This window comes from Haemaphysalis longicornis, unplaced genomic scaffold (assembly GCF_048455015.1).
Source record: "Haemaphysalis longicornis isolate Haplotype H1 unplaced genomic scaffold, Haemaphysalis longicornis Haplotype H1 scaffold_4, whole genome shotgun sequence".
Taxonomy (NCBI): Eukaryota; Metazoa; Arthropoda; class Arachnida; order Ixodida; family Ixodidae; genus Haemaphysalis; species Haemaphysalis longicornis.
In genome coordinates, this window is record NW_027526361.1 from 224,063,566 (window position 1) to 224,086,418 (window position 22,853).

The 22,853-nt window shown below is 49.1% G+C and overlaps 1 protein-coding gene across 1 annotated transcript; it reads right to left on the reverse strand.

Annotated features, from left to right (window-relative positions):
- Window positions 1–6,146: 6,146 nt before the first annotated feature.
- On the reverse strand, window positions 6,147–19,755 carry LOC144180240 (uncharacterized). The gene is made up of 5 exons (XM_077708619.1): window positions 19,693–19,755; window positions 18,639–18,782; window positions 14,295–14,369; window positions 11,176–11,516; window positions 6,147–7,940 (listed from the first exon to the last, which is right to left on the reverse strand). The coding sequence occupies exons 1-5, from the start codon at window positions 19,753–19,755 to the stop codon at window positions 6,209–6,211; spliced, it is 2,355 nt and encodes a 784-aa protein (XP_077564745.1). The 3' UTR covers window positions 6,147–6,208.
- Window positions 19,756–22,853: the final 3,098 nt, after the last annotated feature.

A 22,853-nucleotide genomic window follows, 5' to 3' on the forward strand; every position in this document is an offset into this window, starting at 1 on the left:
CCGGCGCAAGTTTGTCAAGGCAAGCATACCCACTTAGGGAGATCGGCCAAGATTGTCAAAAAAAAGAAACAAGAAACTCCAGCATTTGCCGTGGTCGTGGCAACAGTTTCTTGGAGAGAAAGACCCATCATAGCGTACCTCCCTCCAAGATGATGTGAAATGATTGTCACTTCAAAAAAAAAACAATGAAGGAAGCTCACGCTTGTAGCAACAACGATGGAGTAAAGGTCGTTGCGGCGGTGAAGGAGAAGCAAACCGTATACATGCAATCGTGGACTTCAACCGTGGTGATGGTCGTGAAGAATGCGTGCAGCTTCTCTCCCTTCAAGTGTTGCGCGTTAGTGTGAGCTTCCTTCACTTTCTCATTATCGGGAGGCTGTCGCTGGACACATACGTCTAAAATACGCTTGAAGGGTAGACTTTCATAATGCCTCGATCATCGGACGATCAGACATTTCTCCGGCGACCGTTTAGTGGCGCTCGGGTCGTCAGCCTCACTTGCAGTGAATGGAGTGCGGGAAAAAAAAAATATTTTTTTATATTGTGACGCTACCGAAATGCTGGAAGGGTGATTTTGAATAGCACACTCGCCGCCACTCAGTGCTACCAGCAACAAATAACTTAGGAAAGTACAAAATAAAGAGTTGTGCATGTTTAAAATAAAATTTAAATTGTCAGTTTGGATAGTTAGTTTGGTTTTTAGATGGTGCGTGCGGTGGCCACGGTGGCGCCACCGTATACGCGCGATCCAAAGGTCCAGGTGCGGGCCGTTTTTTGAGGCGGAGTTTCGCAACTTCCCACATCGAAGAGCTCTGGTGGAAGGAGCGTGAATCCCAAACGTCCGTTTCGCTCTGCATACACAAGGTGGCGCCGTCGTTCCAAGATCAACTTGCGCTGGCTCGCACATCCAAATCGGCCGCCATTTTCCAATAGGCGAAAATCGTTTTTATTTATTATCAGAATAAACAGGTAAGCACCGTCATTGTTCCCGGTGTCAAACAAAGTAGGCCACAAATTGCGACCTTCGTGTGAAGTTTGAGCGCGAACAGACCGGCAGTTCGCTCATACAAAAAATTTAAAGTGTTCCAAGTATCGTCGCACCACCCTGTATTTTACGCTGGGGGGGGGGGGGGGGGCGGGGGGGGGGGGGAGGCAACATGGCACGCAGCAGTGAGCATCGTATCGATGACCCCCAGGCGCCATGAGCTGAAAAACACGGAAAACACACAGCATAGCCAGAGTATTTCAAGCAAATGCTTAAAAAAGCGGCAAGTATGGAACAGTTTTATACAATGCCTGCGATAGCAGACTTAATATACAATGTAAAACGAAGACCCACTTTGAAGATTTCAATTCGCTCCATACTCAAGCTGCCTCGGGCAAAGCTGTTATCTGCCGAATGCAGGCGTTTTCACCGCACTTGACGTGCCATAGCCATAACGAAGCGACGGGCGCACGTCTTTGGCGTCGGTGGGTAGGTTCGGCGGGTAAGCAGGCAGCGCACGATTATTGGCGCACTTGTAAAAGCTTATAATGAGTGTAAGGATGTCCTTTATTCTCAGATCAGCCAAATAATGCAGATAAAGTTACCGAGTCGCTTACAGCCTCCCACTTTTTTAGTAATATTTTATTTATTTATTTATTTATTGATACTGCTAGCCTCAACTGGAGGCTGTTGCAGGATTGGGGGATAAGCGTGCTCTTTTTAAACAATTCACGAAAGCATCACGGGAGTAACGGGAGTAATATCACGGGAGTAACGATTGGTCGGCATGACAGCGCCTTATTTCGGTGTCCACTGGAGAAATAGTGGAGCGTACGCGCACGCGCAAAGGCCCTCTCTTTTGTGAGCATTATCTGCTACGCTGTTTCCTTAGAAGCGATACACCCCCTGCCACTGTATTGGCATTATGCTTGGTTTAGGAGAAATCGGAGTTAATGCACGCACATCTCCAATGTGCGTTAGATTTCTTTTTTGTATCACTTGCCCGGCGCGGGCATCTGGTATGTTTACGCTGCTTAGCTAGTTCTGTTGCTGGCGAAACGACCTCCGTACGTAAGAGCAACAGGGGTGTGTTGCTCTAAGGAGAACAGCGTAACAGACGACATTCCTACAGCGGATAGTTTTATGCGCGTGCGCGTACTCTCGCCGATTTTTTTTTTTTTTTTTTTGCCCGTGGACACCGTTATAAGGCGCTAACATTCCCATCGGTCGTCGCTCCCGTGATATTATTGAAATGCTGTAACAATGCTCACGGATTGAAACGCGACACTGCGAGCGCGTGGCCTGCGGTACATGCAGCGCCGCCCGTGGACGCCCGTGGAAGCAAGGTATTGCATTGTGGCATACCACAAGGATATGAGCGTTTTGACCGTCATAGAGTTTCTTAGTAAGAAACTCTATGTTGACCGTAGGCTTGCTGCTTCCGGTGGCCAATAAGCGAGGCTGTGGTTCCCCGCAGCGACAGCGGGGTGCTGCGAGCCTGGAGCGGAGGACCGCGTTTGTGCACCAGTGGTAGCCGCACGGCGGTCCGCGCAGCCAATTTCGCGACATCGTCTGCTCGCATGCTCTTGTAACGCGTGCCCTTCCGATGCGACCCAGATAATGTGCATGTAAGGCACGGTCACGCTTATCTGAATTGAACGAGCGTTTGCAGGAAGGAACAGCCAACTTTATTCCATGATATAAATTAAAAAAAGAGGAGAGCCGACTTACTAATGCAACGCACCACACGCGAACGTGCCTGCAAAGGCGTCTGTACCTTCGCTGTACCTTTGCACGGACGGCACTGCAGCGCATCACGGCATAATAGATAATAGCAGTAATAGCACAGCGCACAACGCTTGCTTCGCCTACGGACCGCAGGCCAGCCGGCCACTTCCGCACCTAATTCGCCGCCGTAAACGCTACGTGCGGTGACGGGCGCTTACCGCTGACATCCCTCAGCGCTTGAGCAAACCGCACAACCTCCGCAAAATATTATTACGTCCCGCTAAAAAAAAAAATGGTCTCTTACGGATTTCCCGTGCATTTCCTAAGCTCTTATCCTAAACACGCAGAACCAGCAATGTCTGATTGCCCTGAAGCTACGCGATGCTCGCAGCGTTTGAAGTATACAAGGAAACAAATACGATACGCCACACCGGCACTTAAAAAAAAAAAGTCTCTCCTTTTGTTCAGGATTCAAAACCGATGCTGCGAAGAAAGCACTGGGGGTTTCTTTCTTCACAAAAAAAGTTAGCACAAGGCTTCAGAAACGTACATGAAAACGTTGCCGAAAGAGGCAAATGGCGGCTCCTGCATGCGGCTTGGACAGGCTTGCCTTCATATCGTGCATACAAGCCACAAAAACGTGCAGTGACAACTATTCAACTTGTTACATAAATAGAAGTGTGTCGCCCAGTAAGCGACGAAATCTTAAAAGTATAATATCGTGTGTTAGCACAGTTTTAGATACATTTTTCACCACTCGCGCCAGCTGCCGAGAAGAATAAAAGTTAGGCTTTCACGTGATCGTGATGCAATCATTCGGCTAAGATTTGCCCGGGTGTCCTCTCTTTATATTTTTTTCTTCGTGGTTCCTCTGTACAGACAACTGCCGAATTAAAGCAAGACAAACTGAGCACACTAAAGTTCACGTCATTGAAAGTGGATCTGTCTCGCGTCTTTTTGGCTAAAACTACATTCTGTAATGCATGAGGCTTTAGGACAGACTGGTTGAATACTTACCTGACCAATTAAAATGCTTGCTTAATGAAAAATATACGCCATAAATCTTTCGCTCAGCTCAGCATCCACAGTCTCTCTAAAATCCTTAATGAAACGATTGACTCTTCACTACATTAGATCACTATTTCACAGTTGTATGTCTTTCGGAAGTTTGGATGACCTCAACCGGCATAAACTTATATGCTATCTCTCAGTGCTCTCCTGACTTTTGTTGTCGAGACTATAACCGATGAGGCAGGCCTGCCATATACGTATCATCCAGTCAGCTTTACCGCCGCCGTAGCGACATTGCAGTTTCGTCTGCTAACGTCGAATCAATTTGGCTCGAATTTGATTGCAATTTTCTGCGTAGCGGCATCAGTGAGGACCCTGAAGCTTCGTTTTAATAATGCTTGAACTAGACGCTCATATAGACGAAACTTTTCTAACCACTAAATCCAGAGGCAATGTCAACATAGTTGAGCGAAAAAACCATAAGGCATATTTGAGCAAATCATATATGTAATAATTGCTTCGTTCTCATAATTTAGAATACATGGCTGCGTGATTTTTGCGATAGCATTTATAAAATTCGCTGTGAACAAACAAAAAGCGCTCGCGGCCGCCCCCTTGTAGCAGTGTTTCAATGTCAAAAGTAATTAAACGTTCCAGTAGATGGCGCAAGCAGCGGTACACGGCAAGAATGAATTGGCTCGAACGGGAGTCGATCATCCGGCTTCGAGAGAGAGAGAGAGAGAGAGAGTTTTTATTACATCAGGAAGACGCTAGGTCAAGTGGGGGAAGCGGGAGTAGAAGGTTCGTATACTCGGTTACAACTCAAGAACGGCACCACCGCATGTAGTGTATCGCTCCGCCAAAGCGCCGGACCCGTGACGTCAGTGCGCGCGCGTTTTGAAAGGGGTTTGCTATGAATGCGTAATATCGTCTGCCTTGTCTCACGCAGTTTGTTTGTCGTCACTGGAGTCGTTTATAAGCATATTAAGTCCAAAAAATCACGGGAACGGCTCACGCCATGTTCAAAATATTCCCAGTAACGCCCTACTTGCGCCGCGCGGAGAAACATCCGGCTACGGTGATAAGGCACAGCGGCAACTTCCGGTGCCGTTCTTAAGTTGTCACCGAGTATAGCTTGGGACATCCTGAAAATGGACAGTTCAAGTTGGAGCTGGTTGGCTCCTTACGAAGTTCTATGAAGAGATTAGGGAACACTTGAGATTGGGGAAGGCATGAGATTAGGGAACACCAAGCAGCTTTGCTGGTAACATCAGTGGGTGGCGTAAATTTACTGAAGCGGGGTTATTTTTTTTAGTGCAAAAATGTTACCAAGTCGTGTTGCTGCTATGCTTCGTCCAAATACATTTTTAGATTTATATTTTTATCGTGCACACTGCGCACTTTCATCATCACGTGTCTTTATGTATCTTGTATAAAGTGTATATTACAGTTAAATTCGTACTCTCACGCTGTTATGGCTGTTCAAATCAAGTCAAAAGATTTGATTATAAACAGAATGTTAAGTACATGGTTAGGATATACAGAAGGAGGTCCCAAAGTCACAGACTGCAACGGGACCTCCTATAAAGATTGACATACATGATTTTACAATAGCTACAAACAGGAGATTCGATGAAACGAGTGTTTTTAGCAGAAATATCGAGACAGTGCGTTATTATTAGCAAGATTGTAGATGTTACGTTGCATAAAATGTCAGTGAACATAAATATAAATATAATAAAAACACTCAAGTACAAATATCACGAAAAATTTAAACAATGAAACAAGAGAATCAATTACTGCATATGTAATACAGAGAAAGATTAGAAAGGCTTTAATCAATAATTTTAGTAATATCAATTTCGAAGTGAAAATGAGCAGAGAGCGGCGTGCATATTTGAGTAACTTTTTTGACACTCAGTGCTATTCGTATCCGTGTCAATACATTGATATTACAAACAGTTATGAATTCTGTTTGAAGAGGTGGCATTTCAAAGCACTTTTGAAAGAATGCAGTGTTTTCAGTTCACTTTTCATGTATTGAACGCTTCCACGATATTAGTTATCCATAAAAAGTTTCCCTGGCGGTTTGTACCTTGCAACCCCCTGCATTGAATGGCGAAGAAAATATAAAGTAAATAAAACGTGCGCGTAATGGAGCTCGGCTCAGTACGGGACGACGGAGTAGATCATTTGAATAAATATGAACGTGTAAATTACTCCCAGAAAAAAATAAAAGTGAATCAATACTCTCGAAGTTACGTTGCGTATGATCTTTATACCTGTTCAGTTGTGAGCACAGTGACACCATTAAGAGCGCACATACGGAAGCATAACCATAGTGCATATGCACGTTGATAGAGCACTTTTATCTTTATACCTGTTGAGTTGTGAGCACAGTGACACCATTAAGAGCGCACATACGGAAGCATAACCATAGTGCATATGCACGTTGATAGCGCACTTTTATCAAACTGATAAAAACTAGAAAAGTCGGCACTTGTCGGAAGGATTCATCCTCGAGCCCACCGAGCATTTGAATGCCTTCGAGAAAAGGCGCGAGTGCCTCACTGCCTCGTTGCAGGCTCGTTCGAACTTCCCGCCTCCGGATGCGGGATCACATAGCAGGTAGCACATGGCGAGAAAGAAGGTCTGACTCTTTGTGAAATGCAGGGCAGTATTCAAGTGACGGGCTGTGGTGTCGGGAAGCGTCGTTTCGAGGATGTTTTCCACCAGCTGTAGAGGCGCCGCTCGATCGTAGTCATGATTGTAAAGCTCCCTGCCAGACTGGCCCGAAAAACACCCCAGACGCTCCCTTAATACAACTTTGTCATTGAGGCTAAGTGTTCGCTCCACGTTCCGGAAGTTGCCCACCGCGTACAGCACTCCCAACGTACCCAGCTTGATGCCAGCGTCAAGTCCCCGGTCGTAGAGCGGCAACAGAGACGCGTAGAGAGGCAGCCTCAGGGTGGCTTTGCGTGAATCAACGAAGGAGTACGAGTCCTGGGAGAGCGTGTCGCCTATCTGTGGCGTCCAGATGGAAATACTGCCGCGGTCTGCTAACCGCTCTCGGAGGCGCCATGCGTTTACCGAGTTGCGTGCGACGGACTCTGTCATGCTTTCCGTGGTTGCGACTTCCAGTCGATTAGTGGCGATCGCTTCGGTCATCCAGAAGAAGTGTGACGAATCGTAGATGCTGCCTGAAACGTTCCACGTCTTGTCGATCTTCTGCCGGAACGACGGCAGCAACGCCAACGTAGCCCCTCTTATGTCCTCAACAACGTCCCGGGCAAAAGTTTTCCAGACGTAGTCCGCAAATACGGCGACACCCAGACGTCGCTCAGTAAAGGTGAGGCAGATCTTTTTGGCCGCGTATTCATCCAGTGGCTCCTTGCTGTACCTCAGCGCTGCGATGTCCTTACTTATGAGCGGCGCAATGTCGCTGACTGCGAGCCAGCTTGCGTACCACACCATCGTGGTTTCGTTCTTACGCGCCAGCTCGCCGTACGCGACGAAGTAACCCGCGTCGACCACCGTTATTGGGAGAGCTGCCGCGTTCACTGTCTCTTCGACGAAACGCTCCCACTGCTCCTCGCCGAAGTGGGGCGTGACCTCAGCCATCTCAGATGCATTTGCCGCGTTTCGCACGGTGCCCCGAGACGTGCTCGACGAAATGCTGTAGATATCCTTCTCTATGTCGACACCAGCGTTAAAGGCTGCATTAGGCGAAAGGCTGCTGTTCACGGATCGCGCGGCAGCGTTTACCACTGCGTCGTAGAAAGGGCGGGAGTCTTTCAAGGCGGAAACGTCGCAGGGGGATGATCGCTCATTGAACGGGCAGCCTGGCTCCACGACGATTCCCGCGCCAGTCAGGCCGCTTGAAAAAGAACGCGGAACCTTTGCGATTCTCAGCAGACACGCCAGGCCGAAATGGCGCCTTATGCGAGCCGTGACATTGAGCAGGTCGGCGTTACTGTCCATGTCCGGCCAGACGAGGCCTGCTTGGCTCAGCAGGGCCCGGAAGTTGTCCCGGTCGTCTCTGCCATTCAGCAGCACCGACTCACAGCTGCGGTACAGCTGGGCCGCGCTCTCCGGCAAGGTGTGGTTTCTCGTAAGGGCTCTGGTGTCCCTCAGCAAAGCCGTGAGCTCTCCAATGAAGTGGGACAGGTGCTCGGCGTACACAGACTTGTTGCTCTGGCGACTGTTGCACACAGACCTGCAAAATCAATCAATCAATCAATCAATCAATCAAATCAATCAATCAATCAATCAATCAATCAATCAATCAATCAATCAATCAATCAATCAATCAATCAATCAATCAATCAATCAATCAATCAATCAATCAATCAATCTCATTTTATGGCTAAAAGCGTTGAAGTCAAGAACTTGCTCCCAATTCCTACATTATTAATTTTATGTAGGCCATCTCCGCAATAAGCGTAGTAGAATATTTAGATGCGCGAATACAGGAACAGCCGGATACATCTTTTTAGAGTGTGAAGCTAAATGAACCAATGACGGTATTTCATACGAAAGTTAATGTAGCCGTTCCATTGCAGCGGAATACCCTGATGAGCAAATTCCTCACCTCTCTGTGTGACATCGGTTTTATAAAGGCGAAAACGTTATATGTCACATTGGAAGGTGACTTGTAATGACCCTGGAATAAAATTGAATCAATAATTGAGTAAAGTGGGATTAATGTGGAATAAAATCGATTGAAACGAACTAAGGTTGAATAAGGGGGAGTATAAGAACTAACATTGATTTAAGATTCACAAGTAATTGGTATTACTGATTAATACCGCGGGATTAGGTAGGAGTGATATGATTTAGGTGGACTAAGAGGGATGAAGGTGGACACAGGCCGGTAAATTAGCGTGGCTGCTGTGTCGTCGGGTGGCCGTAGATGTAAATGGTATCCGTCACAGTACTGGAGCAAAATATTTCGCCTTCAAGGAACGTAAGCAGACGTATGCGGCCCAAATACTTTTGCTCTCTCAGAAGGAGTTCAGATCGAATTAGCCGGGTTGCAAAGCTTCCTCCACAACAAGTTCGACATGGCCAATATGTCACACTGCCGCTGAAGACAAAACACTAAATTGATAGCACACTAAAAAAAAGGCCGGATTAACTATTGTGAACCTAGTTACCCCGAGAAAAAGGTGAAGCGCATGCGCAAACGGCCCAAAGTTAGCTCCATCCATGGCGAGTCTGAGCGACCAAGCGTCAGCGCGCTGACGCTTGGTCGCTTAGGGTTTAACTCCTGCTTCGCGAAGCAGGAGTTAAACCCTCACCTAGTTACGTGGTACCGTAGAGGCGAGGCTCCGATAAAGCCCACTTAGAGAGTTTAGCTGACCGTTTCCGACGATCCGCTACGGTATCGGCGGCCCGCTCAGAGTACCGGAGCCAATGCCGCGCACGGACAAGTGCGCCACGCATGCGCAATGGCGCTCTCGCTTGCTATCGGAGCGGAGCGGTCCGTGAAAAACTCACCTAAAATTCGCTATTGCGACGCCTCTCTGCAGCGGATCACACGACGTAACGTCGGTCCTGTCACACTGATCTCCGGTGGCTCGCGGTCATTACGGCGCATTAAATGACCTTGCGAGACATAGCGTAATAGAGCTTTCGCTCTGAAACAAATTAGCAGTCATTCTACTCTGTGAAGGTAGGTGACCGGTGAAGCTCCCTAAAATATATGGTTTACGAATGTACACCTGTTTCAGCGAAGTAGTTTATGGCTAAGGTTCGGATATTTTTTGCGTTCGTCAAGTAACCTGGGGAGGTAAAAACACCTTTCTCAGCCCAAAATGACTGTAAATCTCGTCTAGTAAAAACTTTCACAAAAAAAAAAAACTGGGGTTGATTCCTCTGTCACAGGATTCGGTACAAAACGAAAGTGAAATGTGCGAGAAATCTGCAGATCAGCATGATTTGCGGGTCGGCGGCTGTCTTGTGGGTGTGCTTGGCCAGCGACGTCCTGCTGGCGGGTCGCTTCGGCAAAGGTGTACTGGCGTAATTTCCGTGACGGATATGACGTCACTAAAATCTTGGTGTAGCCCAGCATAACACACCGTCGTGTGAAAATATAAAAGCCGAAAACGAACAACCCTAAGTATAACGTACTCTTTCGTACAAAAGGTTGCTTCCCCGCAAGAAGACGCTCTGTGCAGGGGTGCACTCTTTACAGGCCGCTTGCTTCGTTGTACTGGCGTAATTTCCGTGAAGGATATGACGTAAGTAAATCTTAGTGAATTCCGGAATAAAACACTTTCGTGTTAAAAACAATTATCTTTCAACTAGCCTTAAGACGACTCTACTATTTCTGTTTTGTTTACTTGTCCCTATTGGATAACTCAGTGAAGTTGTGAACGTTCCTCGATTCCAGACTGCTGCGAATTCATGGGTGAGAAGGAAATGAACAGCGCCATGCTTGTCTGTTGAAAAAACTGGCCGCGTATCTGCTTTTTTTCGTTGCAAATGCCGTCAAAAGACGACAGTCTTTATCGGCTTTTGCGAAGTAAATGCCTCCCTTCGCTTTCCCGCTCACCTCTAATGTTGTTCCTGTTGCGTCGCGCTCCTCCCAAGGTAAAGACGGCAAAGGTTCGCTTAAATCATTTTAAACTTCCCGCGTTCCTCTGCTCCAAACCGGGTGTCTCGATGAGAACGCTGCCGTACGGCGAAGACGCGCGTTAACCGAGGCGCCCTACTTCAACGTTTATAGAACCGTTTCCCTACTCCACGTGCGTTGCAAGCAGAACGTGGAACCTATCTAGTGGAACCTTGCGTAACTGTTGCCGGTTGATTTCTTAAAATGGCGCCAGAAGCTATAGTGGCGAGGGCGACAGCAGGCGACGGCGGAGGGAATTGTTTTTCTGCAGTTGATGAAGTATTCCATTTTGCAACAGTCAAGAATGTTTGATTTTTTATAAAGGAACACTGCAAATATCACTTCTGTATTGATTTGTTGTCTCATATTTGCGTAATGTCTTGTTCTTCTTCCACAATGTTGACAAGTATGAACATTACACCGGGCATAGACGGGCACATTTAGCTGTGACTATATAAGACTATTGCGCAGGCATTGTTTTGCTTTGGCCGGGTGGCTGAATCGAGTCACAGACAAACAGACGGACGGAGAGACAGACAGGCATACAGACAGACATACAGACATACAGACAGACCAAAATTTCTGGGTTTAAGTAGCCCAAGAAAGAATATCGTCTTTAATAAGACTTTGGTCCTCTCAAGTGCCATTAAGTTATCACAAAGGCAGAGTCACTATCATTATTAACTGATTAGGAAAAGGAATACGTGTACATTCTCCAACGTTATGCGTGATGTGTTTTATACAGGTACGCTCATCATCCGCCCTCACAGATTTAAATAGCTTCTAATTTCGGTCCTCCCATTTCGAGGCGTAACAGCGGCGGAGCCCCGCCCACCTGTAGAAGTTATCGCACGGGTCCACCGACGCGTCGATGCTGGAGTCCAACATCCGGGCGAGCGCGTTGCAGCCGGGCGTGGTGCAGCGGTGGCGCACCTTGGGCTCGTCCGGGCGGGTGGCGAAGGCGAGCGCGATGAGGACCAGCGCGACCAGCACGATGGTGGTCGAGGTGACCAGCGCCACCACGATGGCCCAGTGGGTCTCCGAGACGCGCTGTTTGCGAGGCGACGGGCGAGGGCTGCGCGAGGATGGAGCGAAGCGGTGTCGCGGTGCTTGAGTCGAGGGTTGGGTAAGCTTCGGTGGCAACTGGACCACCTCCGAAGCGGCGGGCCTCTTCGGCTGGGAAGGAAGAATTAAGGGCCATGTTCTGACGCTTTCCTTTGAGGGTTGGGGCTATTCACAGCTGCGATAAAATTGCGAAGCTGCTGAAAATGAACACCTCGAAAGAGAACAATTTCGTCTGTTGTCATAATTAAATAATAGGTCGAGGCCCTATTCTCAACTTCATAAATTCATGAGGAATTCGCCATGATTTTTGTGTAAGCAAAACTTAAGCCATCAGTGACGTGGGCAGGTCTAGCTATGACGACATACAATGTAGGCTGACGCTTTAGATAAAGATCGCCACCAAGCAACCATATATTGCGCATATAAGATACAAAACGCTTGGCATCTCTTATAAAAATCAGAACAGCAGCTGAGGCTGGGAAGAGAAACACATTTTTAAAGGTTAAAATTGGCGTTAAAACCACAAAGCGATCAAGTAACGTTTATCCAAAAAATACAAAAACCGAGCGAAAGGCGCGTATTAAGCTAAATAACTTTACACAACCTCTTTTGCTGTACCCATTTATTTCTCTCAATCGTTTTTATAAACATAGTTGAGCTCTCTGCTTCAATGCACGTTTTGACGCATTATCACCTTCCTGGTAGTCACTGCCGCCGCGCTATGGTCTGCTGCTATGTCACAAGCGTGACCAAAGAAAAAGACGGCCGTGACCATCGGTTGTATGACGCGGCAAGGACAGCGAAACGCTACGTCTGATAACGGCTGAGCGTATCTGATGCCTCTCATTAGCGTATTCGTTAAACTGAAACTCAATAAGCGCAGTTATTAATAAAACAGTCCGTTGTCATTGTTAAAGCGAAGCTTTAGTGTTCCTACTAATGGCGTCTGTAACACAAAAACGCCGAAGTGAAGGGAAAAGAAATAGCAGTGGCTTAGCTCGACCATGCCAGGATATACGTAGCGTGAGTTAAGGTTCAGCTGGTTATTCTTAGCTTTCCTGGTTGTCTAAGATAAGCTTGATTATCACGCTTACTGCTGCTTCAATGACACACACATGGTATACGCATTACGTGACATCTGAATCAAGCGGCTCCGGCGCAGCGCCACCAACCGTCCCAAGAGCTAAGCTGGTTCCACAGGCGCACACCGGTGTTGCTGCGGCGCACGAGCCATCGGTTCCACACCCGGCCACCCCTCGCATGACCATCAAGTGGACCGGGCCGCCACGTGCGGAACGGAGGTCGGCGAAGACGCTGGGCGCGTGGGGTGTGTGAGAGACGCCGGGCAGCGAGCAACGTTCTGTGCGCCGTGTGACGTCACTGCTCCTCGCGCATGCGCAGCACGGCTCTCCAGGAGCCGCAAGAAACTGCTCAACTTCGGCAAGTGTAGCTCACGCTACAAAACGCTTCCCGGGGCCGGAATTGAACCCGGGTCCCTCGAGTTACGAAGGCGGCGTCTATCCGGCTGCTCCATTTCGACATGGTCGAATTGGTTTGGAAAAACTGGACGACAACCAAAGAATCCGTCACGAGAAAGTTTCGCGATCAACCATCGTCGCCGTTTGACGGAGGGGTGCATGCCTTTTATTTTACTCTTGAACTAGATTATGCGAACCACCAGCTTACTAGGAGGACCGCGGACAAATACCATGCGTTGGGTTCTTTGTAATGGATAGTCGTGTACTGCCCTTTTACGTTGATGTTACGCCAAGCAAATGATTGCTATATTATTGCCAAACATAAAAACAGAATAGGGGACGTTATTTTTACGCTCTGTTATCACGGACTTGAAAACAGACGAAACTTATTTCTTTCGCTGAAAAATAGTGTTAAACCGCATGTCGCGCGAAATTGCGCCTGCAGCAAATTCACGGTGATTTGACGGCGCCGATAGTCGAGGAAATTTTTTTTTTTTGCCATATTTCACGGCGACGGAAGCCACCATTTGCAAGCTGTTCCGTAACATCACGTCAGATTTACGCAGGCTGAAGTTGACAGTGTGTGACGCAAACGTTCCCGCCAACTGCTTATATTTCCTTAAGTCTTCTGAGCCAATTACAGAAATGGTGTGGCCTTAAAGTTTTATTGGTGTTGAATAGCGAACACAAGCCTACGTTGTCATGTCTGCTGCATTTCATTTTCATCTAGTTTTTTCTTCCTGGCCATGAAGTAAATGTCAAGAAACGTCAAAATGCACACACAGTGACAATGATGGAAAGCAGGTGACCAAAGCTGAAGGCCAATCGCTGAAGGCTTCTGGATAACTGTCATTTCCCGCTGAATTTACGAAGTCGAGAAAAGGGCCCTTGTAAAAAATGAAAAGAATCCATCTTATAGCGTCCGACCAAATAAAGGCTGCTACCACCACAGGCACATCTGTGTTCTCGCCCATCTCGGCAGTGATATCTACAGACAATCCGTTTTCACAGTTTACTGTCAATTAATGTTCCCATCAATGACTTATCACAAATTTTCTGAACGTGGCTTGTTCGCTTTATTTGTATATAAAAAGCGCACACTCGGCACCATGTTCTTGTTTGGGAATAACTCTGCCACCGCATGAATGTATTACTTTGGAAAGCGGTGGACCTGGGACACTCAGACAATTCATGAAAACGTTTACATCTCCAACTACACTGGTATACAAACGCGGAACAGCCATCATGCTGAATGTTCCGAATGGATTACAATAATCTTGAACTAAAATAAAAATTAGGTTCCTGGACAGTACAGCCACGAGGTTCGTATGGGTACAATACTTTGCGTTCCCAGTTGTTACTTACAACTAATTCCTCTGTGACATACAGGAAGAGGAAGTATGCTTCTCACCTTGGCAACTTCCGGCCACGTCCTGCAGCGCTGCAACTCTTCCTTTTTGTCGCTCGCATCTGACTTAAGGATGGGCTGCAACGCCAACAAGAGGGAAAACTAAAGCTCAGTCTGGCTAACTGACACATTTCGTGTGTGCCAACGCTGCACAGAACGTCCCAGTTTATCTCACGACGACGAAGAAACTGAGAATTCTCACGTTGAGCTCATATAACGTATCGGTAGCAAGAACAGCTGGGTAACGTACAACACTGGAACAATGACAACTCAAAGCCTCGAAGGCTACGTCAAAGGGCGAGCACTTCAGTAGCCGGCGTTTTTGGGGAACAAGTGATCTATACTGTTGCCCAAAGCCTTCAATTAGACAGCTCTTTTCGGAGAAATCGAATCGGCTAATGGACGCTCGTACCTTTCGCGCCGGTGAGAAGAGTGGCAGAGCCATACCGACAGGAGGGCTTTTGAAGCTCGGAGCGCGATGGGGGGCTGGAACGCGTCCTACTTTTCTTCTTCGTCTCCTAAGAAGACCACGCGACCACGCGCAGGGTTATGACGACGGCGACGATGTGATGATGATGTTCGGGACGAGAATGGAACGCGCGCACGAGATACGTTTACCAGGGATCGGCACCTAATTGGAACGAAAACCACCAGAAGTATTGTTTAAAATGTTTGCGGCGTAAATAGTCTTCACGCGTGATAAAAATAATTGTGTTGAAAGTCAAACAAAACAATTGCAGAATCATGTCTATAACGATGACGATGGTTGAAGGCGAAGCTTTATCGTGATGAATTCGGTTGGCCGGTACCAGACTGCGAGTATGGCTTGCCCTGGAGGTACGCACCACGTTTCTAGAATGTACCCCCACCCCACCATAACTTCCCTTGACCACTGGACGGAGGCCCTGGGCCGCTCGGACGAAGACTCCCAGCGCCCACTGGTCACCCGAGCACAAGCCGTGGTGGTGGCCCTTGGGGCAGCCATGGCGGCCCCCTAGGCCAGTGGTGTCAATAAAAGTTTTTATCTCTCTCCCTCTCTCTCCACAGGAACTCTCGGGTGTGCACTCCGAGGACCTAACGTTTGAGTTTGGGGTGTTCGGGGCGAATAGGTACCTGCCCCTTAACTTTCGCTTCGACCACGTCGAAATGGAGCAATCGAGTAGACGACAGTGTGGTGTAGGTCAGTGGCGCCCTCCTTCAGAACGTATGTGCACTATATAGGTGCGCCTCTGTGTTGGAAAGTGTGCCGGCGTACTTCTCGCGCCCGCTCCAGCCACACTCCAGCGACTCGGTGCCACAAGCTAGAAGACTTCCTGTTCCCCGCGGGACCGGATGCCATCCGACGGGAGGTTTTCCAGCACCTACTTAACTCCCTGGTTACAACAGGACTAGCGCTGCGTTTGTAGCCATCGAGTCATGGACGAAACGAACGCGATATAGACTATCCCCCACTGTCCTACCCTTCTTCTCTTCCCCCTTCTCTCTTCCTACCCTTTGAAACCCCAATCCCCTTCCCCGGACTAGGATGTATGAGGGTGAACTCCCGTTGACTTCAACAATATCCCCAAGCCTTTCCTCTTCCCTCCTTTGTTAATAAATCACCACCACCACCATTCGCTCCAGGCCCTAGGCCCTTGTTGTCGGTCACCGGCCGCGACGCTACATCGTGGCGACGAGGATGTTCTTCGCTTCGGTTCCAGCCGCGGCAGAAAGAACCCGTGAGTGCGGTCCCGTTATCCCCGCTCTTTTGTGGCTTATCTGACGCGTCTGGTGGCGCGAGGCCTAGCGTCATTTGTGTGGAGACTTTCTCGCGCCCGCTCCAGCCACACTCCAGCGACTCGGTGCCACAAGCTAGAAGACTTCCTGTTCCCCGCGGGACCGGATGCCATCCGACGGGAGGTTTTCCAGCACCTACTTAACTCCCTGGTTACAACAGGACTAGCGCTGCGTTTGTAGCCATCGAGTCATGGACGAAACGAACGCGATATAGACTATCCCCCACTGTCCTACCCTTCTTCTCTTCCCCCTTCTCTCTTCCTACCCTTTGAAACCCCAATCCCCTTCCCCGGACTAGGATGTATGAGGGTGAACTCCCGTTGACTTCAACAATATCCCCAAGCCTTTCCTCTTCCCTCCTTTGTTAATAAATCACCACCACCACCATTCGCTCCAGGCCCTAGGCCCTTGTTGTCGGTCACCGGCCGCGACGCTACATCGTGGCGACGAGGATGTTCTTCGCTTCGGTTCCAGCCGCGGCAGAAAGAACCCGTGAGTGCGGTCCCGTTATCCCCGCTCTTTTGTGGCTTATCTGACGCGTCTGGTGGCGCGAGGCCTAGCGTCATTTGTGTGGAGACTTTCGCGAGCTACCACCTAGGCCCTCGCCTCTCTAAGACTATTCGGTTTCTGCTTCTGCTATCTGTCTGCCTGCTACCAGCTGCTACCTGCCTGTGAACACGTCCCTTTTCGACCGTCTTCCCGTGTTTCTCGAATTTCCAGGGCCTCCCCCGATTCCGTGGCCTAATTAGAAGCGAATGTTTCAGGCCCAACTCGAGGCGGCCGGTGGCAGCGACTGGCCTGACCTGCGTTGCGCCTCGGCGCTCGTTAGCGTCTCGGGACGGGAAGGACAGTGCATGTCCTTCAGCGACGCAAAACAAGACGAAGCCCTATCCGATTCATGCCACGCGGCGTCCGTGCCCGTGTCTGAGCCCATTTCTTCGTGCCCGGCCGTTTCGAAGTACGACAAACTCGTCGAGCAGCTTGACCGGCTTTTCGCTGCGTCCACGAACACGCTTGTAGAACGTCACGAGTTCACAAATCGTCTACAGCTGCCAGGGGAAAGCTTTCTAGACTACGTGACCGTTCTCAAGGAAAGAGCCGTACGTTGCAAGTTTGACCAGACGTAGCGCAACGCGTCCATGACCAGATCATTCATAGGACATCCAACCCTCAAGTAAGAGAGAAGCTCCTCGCATATGGCTAAGCTTGTGAGCTTAGCGTGGTGAGCTTGTGGCGCTCCCTCCCCAGTGCGCTCAGGAGCCAACCTGCCACTGACGCTGATGCAGTGAAAAGCCTTTGCCGCCAAGCAGTGCGCCACCTGAGAACGGTCCACTGATCGTCTGATTCAACCCGCCTCTCTCCTTTCATCCTTTCCACCCCCCCTCCCCCTCCCTCCTTTTCTTGCGCTGTAAAAGTCGGTGTGCTGGGCCTTTCGGTATGGGCCTTTGGCCTTTCCAGCACACCCCAGCCCTCCTGGGTTGAAATAAAGTATTGTTATTGTTATCAATGAAAAAGGCGGAAGAAATTGACCGAAACTTCGAGGCGCTGTCTCTTGCAAATCAAGCGTTCGCTTCCGGGCAGCCTCACCACGTTCAGGCTGTAGGTCAGGCCACGCAATACGGTAGCGCGAAGAAAAAAAACCGGTCTGGGCAGTCTGGGAGGCCGTGACGTCACATGATCGCTTCTGGCAAGCCAGGACGTCACTCAATTTCCGGGAAGGCAAGATGGCTACCGTCAACCGCAACCGTCTTCAGGTACCCGCAGTACAGTTCAGCAAGAGAAGCCTCCAAGCCACTTCCATCCTCAGTTGTGCGACCGCTGCTATAGCAGACGGCACGATTAGACTTTTGGTAACTGTCCAGCCCGAAATCGGCGTTGCAACGCTTGCAACACATGGGGACATTTTGCGTCGACGTGCCGCAAGTCTGCGCCAGTTCAGCGAGTCTCTCCGAGGGAAGCTATTGTCTTCGCCCCTGCACATGTATGTATGTACCTGTACAGCATCAGGCGTCTGCAGATATCAACTCAGCTCCGAGAGCTTCAGTGTCATCATCCCCGTATGGTCATCCTTCAACGTCCGTGCTAACAGTTTGTGCTCCTTCAAGAAAAGACCTAGTCGTCGAAACTGAAGTCAGCGATGTTACCATGCAACTCTTGATTGATACAGGAGCGTCAGCGTCATTGATAACTGCTGAAGACTTAAAGCGTCACTTCAGTAAACTGCACGTCTTGTCCAACGCTGTTGTCGATCTCCGGAATTTTTCCAAGCAACTTATTGGCATCATCGGCTCTTTCCAAGCTCCCCTTCAAGTTTTGCAGCGGTTTTGCTCCATCATCTTCTACGTCACCGACAAATGCACATCGCGGTTGGGACTTGGTGCCAATCAGGAGTTAGGCATCCAGCTGGACGGTGCATCTCTGACTTGTCGACTGGCATCAGTTTGTTAAGTGCAGTGTCCCGTGAACGTGCCGCCGGGCTTCGAGCATCTCTTCAACGACGAGTTGGGTGTCGTCAAAGCTTTCATACATTGTATTCAACGGCGTACAGGTGGGACTCCGGTTGCATCCAACTTGCGGCGACTGCCGCGAGCTCTTCGGGATCAGGTGTCCTACGAGCAGCGACGCCTCGAGGACTGCGATGTCATCGAACGTGTCGACGCTTCGGAGTGGGTCTCGCCGCTCGTCGTCGTCCGAAAGAAGAATGGTGACATCCGGCTGTGTGTGGACCACCGGGAGCCGAATAAAGCAATAGCCATTGATGGGTATTCTTTGCCACATGTTGAAGAATTGTTGCAAATGTTTCGTTGAGCTGTCTGCGTTCCTAACATAGACTTAGCGTCTCTTTATCACCAGCTGTTATTGAAACAAGGGAGTACGGACCTAGCCACATTCATAACCCATGAAGGCTTGTTCCCGTTCAAGCGTGTGTGCTTTGGTGCGGCGTCCACGCCTGCAGTTTTTCGAAAGATGATGTCACAAATCTTGAAGAATTGCAAAAACGTGGTTTGCTATTTTGATGATATTGTCGTGAAGCGGAGGTCTGTTGATGTTTTCTGTTTGTTTTGAGCTCTGTGCTCGCCGCCAAGGCTCTTGCTTCCAAGTGTGTGTGAAGACGCTGCGGACGCGGCTGGGCCCTGGCCCCCTTTTTTCTGAGAAACGGCTCCGGCACGTGGTTTGCCCGTCGGCCGACCAGAAGACGGGCCGTCTCCTGGTCGGCCAGGTTACCACGCGCAGTGGCGTCTCCGACCCCCCGTTGCGTCTACGCGGGCCGCTCAGTGCTCCGAACCCTCGGTCTGGTTCAAACGACCGCCTGTATTTTCCTCTTTCGAGTTTGTATGCACTACTTTATTCTCACCAGTAATTCTTTTGCCAGAAACGGGCGCCTTCGAGTTTGAACTTTGTGTCTTCTGTGTTGGATTTTTTTCCTTTTCACTTTGGCGGGGACGTGCCTGATTGGAGCTAAGAAGCGTCTCCCCGATTGGCTGCAGTAAGCCTTGTTCCATTGCGTCCGCACACTCCAGGATGCGCTTTTCCCCCCAATACGTTCCCCACCGGACCGCTTGAAGAAATATAACGCGGCGCCTCCGGCTATTGGGAGCGGCGGGCGACCTGCTCAAGTACTGACTTCAGAAACTCGGCCGCCCGTCGTCGTGCCCTCCCGCCGGGAGACCGCGTTCCCGCCAGCCATGTCCCGCTAAGTACTCTTAATCTTATGACTGTCTTTCTCATCTATGTAATAAGTGTAATTGTTTCAAGTTTGTATGTGCTAAATGTCATCAATGTTACCAGTAAATTAAATCAGTTAACTTTAAACCCTCTTCAACGCCTCGACTTTCCCCTGCGAAAGCATGCTACAGTAGTGGCGGACATCGGACCAAATTACGCGGTTACAAATTCTTGTGTGGTGGGCCGTTCAGCTTGTGCTGGCGGCCCTTGAACGCCAGCGGCCGAACACGCTGCCTCCCCCCAGGAGGCCGGCGACAGTAGGTAACCTCACGCAGGCAATAAAGATGTTGTTTCTCTCTCTGTGTGGTGGAAGACTCAGTCTGAGCATGACTCTTGCCTGATTGAAGTCTTACCTCGACCGGCCTGATTGAAGTTTACCGGTATGGGTCACACTAAATACAAAGCGGCCTCAGTGGCTTAGAGACTTTGTATCTTAGGTCGCGGACGTAAAATTTCTTATGGTGTCAAGTCTCTTGGTACGTTGCCGCTGTAACATCACAGGAAATGTTTTCTATACGTGGTTTCTTACTCGTTTGTTCATAAGGATGTATTCTGGGGTTCTGTATTCTTGTCAGTGCGACTCCCAGGAGTGTGTGTCCGAACCAAGGAGGTTGTATAAAACTTCTGGAGTGGAGGCCGCCCATAGCGGGCAACGCGGGGAGGTGAAGCCGGGCGAACCGGTCGGCGGCCATATTTCCGTGGGTAGAAAAGGCGCTGCGCCGGCAGGGACGCTGAAGTGCGATCGCGTTTTTTTGGCTTTACAAGGGAGAAAACGATGGTAAGCTAGTATATCGATTACGATTTTTGAGGGTAGACTGAATTTTGCCTTACGTGTAAGGTTTTGACGTAAGATATGGTTCAAGCAGCGAGTTCGCCTGTGTATATCTTACGGTGGTCAACAGAGCTGTCGATGCGGGAAAACGCGCAGCGCTATGCTAAAGGCACCACCCCTGATTTTATTTCAATAAACGTTTATTCGGTATAGCTAAGGCTATAGACCGCCCCCTTAACATTAAAATTACCTCATGTTGCGCGCCATGGCAAGAGATTCCGCGTTATGAGGTTACTATTAGCCGTGATTTCACGCTGGAAGTGCGGGACACGCGAAAGCGCGATTATTGGACGCTTGTTTCTTTTAGCGGCGTGGCTAGGAATAATGAATGCTTATTCATTAATGATTAATAAATAATAATACAGTAGCGCTTCGAATGGTTTTTAAGCAGTACTGCAAGAATCATATCCATCAGGATATTGCAATCTTTATAAGTAGTGCAAATGCACGTTTCCTGGTTTAAACAACATGCCCAGTTTTGCCCTTGCCGAAGACCAAATTAAGCACGAGCTTTTGATTGATTGATTGGTTGATTGATTGATTGATTCATTGTGGGGTTTAGCGCGCTGACGCAACGCAGGCGATGAGGCGCGCCGTAGTGGAGGGCTCCGGATTAATTTTGACCACCTGGGGAATCTTTAACGTGCACCGAAATGTCGTTCACACAGACGTTTTCGCTTTTCGCCTTCACCAGAAAAGCGGCTGTCGCGGCAGGGAATCGAACCCGCGTTCTAGGGATGAGCAGCACAATGCATTAGCCACTGAGCCAACGCGGCGGGTCTATTTCCAGCTTTTCAATCGTGTTTTGCGAAATGGATTTGGCACACACTGAAGCACATTAAAGCAGGTTTTTTTTTTATTCCGCGTGCACTTTACAGAAGGCATGGGACTCCCATTGACTTTATTTTTCAAATCCAGATGGTTACTTAATTGGATGCACGACTACATTAACCGCGCACGTTGGCACGATAGTAGCGTGCTATTATAAGAAAACTACTCGCAGGAGGTTACTCAATCACATTCACAACCTCGTTGACCGCGCAAGTTCGGACGCGAGCAGCGTGCTATTGATAACAAAATCACGCGGACGAAGAACGCGGGAGAGCATTGCGGTGCATCAAAGACTTCTACGAAACAGCGCTAACGAGAAACGTCAGTGTATTCACGTATGACCGGATGTAAAGGAAATGTATTAAACAAGAGTGCCTTGATTTTTGACGGTAACTGCCTTAGCAATACTCTGCATTTAAATTAGTGTGGAAAAACAATTTTCGCCCTACACAGTTACAAACATGTGATTTCGCGCAGCCAAGCGACTACAGGACCACCACAACTACGATCGAAAACATTCGCATAGCTGCGTAAACAAGGATGTACGGTATGCTCAGTAAGCGGACGGCAGGTGCTACGGCAAATTTTCCCTTACATCACGCACAAACGGCGGGCAAATGTGCACTCATAACGTTATAATACTAGTAATGCCCTCGAAATCCAAAACAAACAGATACCCTCAGTACTTACAGATACCCGCCGCGGTGGCTCAGTGGCTAAGGCGTTGCGCTACTGAGCACGAGGTCGCGGGTTCGATTCCCGGCCGCGGCGGCCGCTTTTCTGAGGGAGGCGAAAAGCAAAAACGCCCGTGTGTACGAGATTTCGGCGCACGATAAAGATCCCCAGGTGGTCAAAATTAATCCGGAGCCCTCCACTACGGCGCGCCTCATCGCCTGCGTTGCGTCGGCGCGTTAAACCCTACAATCAATCAATCAATCAATCAAGTACTTACAGAAAAAAGGTGATCTCCCACGCCTTCTTCGCGCGATTAGCGCAGCCGAACGCGACGCACGAGCACACCATTTCTGCTTTCTACGCCTTCGGAGCATCCATCCGCGAACGAGGATCGAACAAACACGAGTTCTGCTCTTTGGCAAGAGAGAACTCGGAAGAACGACACATTGGGCGGAAAAAAATGCCATTGTGTCTACTGTTTATTTTAGTTGTTAGCGCCCAAGAATGTAAATAATTACCAGATGTGTGCGCTTCCGGCGCACGCACGGGCGACTTGCGAAGCGCTTAACTAGAAACACGGAGAGGGGAGCATAACCGAAACCACATGCGGCGAAATGAACGCGCGCAAGAAAAGCTCGGTGCGCTTGAAGGTAGCCGCATGAGAGAATCAACTTGCAAAACAAAACAAAAGAAAACAAAAAAAGAACGGAAGCAAAAATATA

Bases quoted from the DNA above. Each gene is read 5' to 3' on its own strand.
- LOC144180240 (XM_077708619.1), bottom strand. From the start codon at position 19,755: ATGGCTGGCGGGAACGCGGTCTCCCGGCGGGAGGGCACGACGACGGGC. The intron at 18,783-19,692 runs GTCAGTACTTGA...GTCCACACACAG, and splicing joins CGGGCGGCCGAGTTTCTGAA to CCGGATGTCACCATTCTTCT. The intron at 11,517-14,294 runs GTGAGAAGCATA...CTTCCTTCCCAG, and splicing joins CGTGGCCGGAAGTTGCCAAG to CCGAAGAGGCCCGCCGCTTC.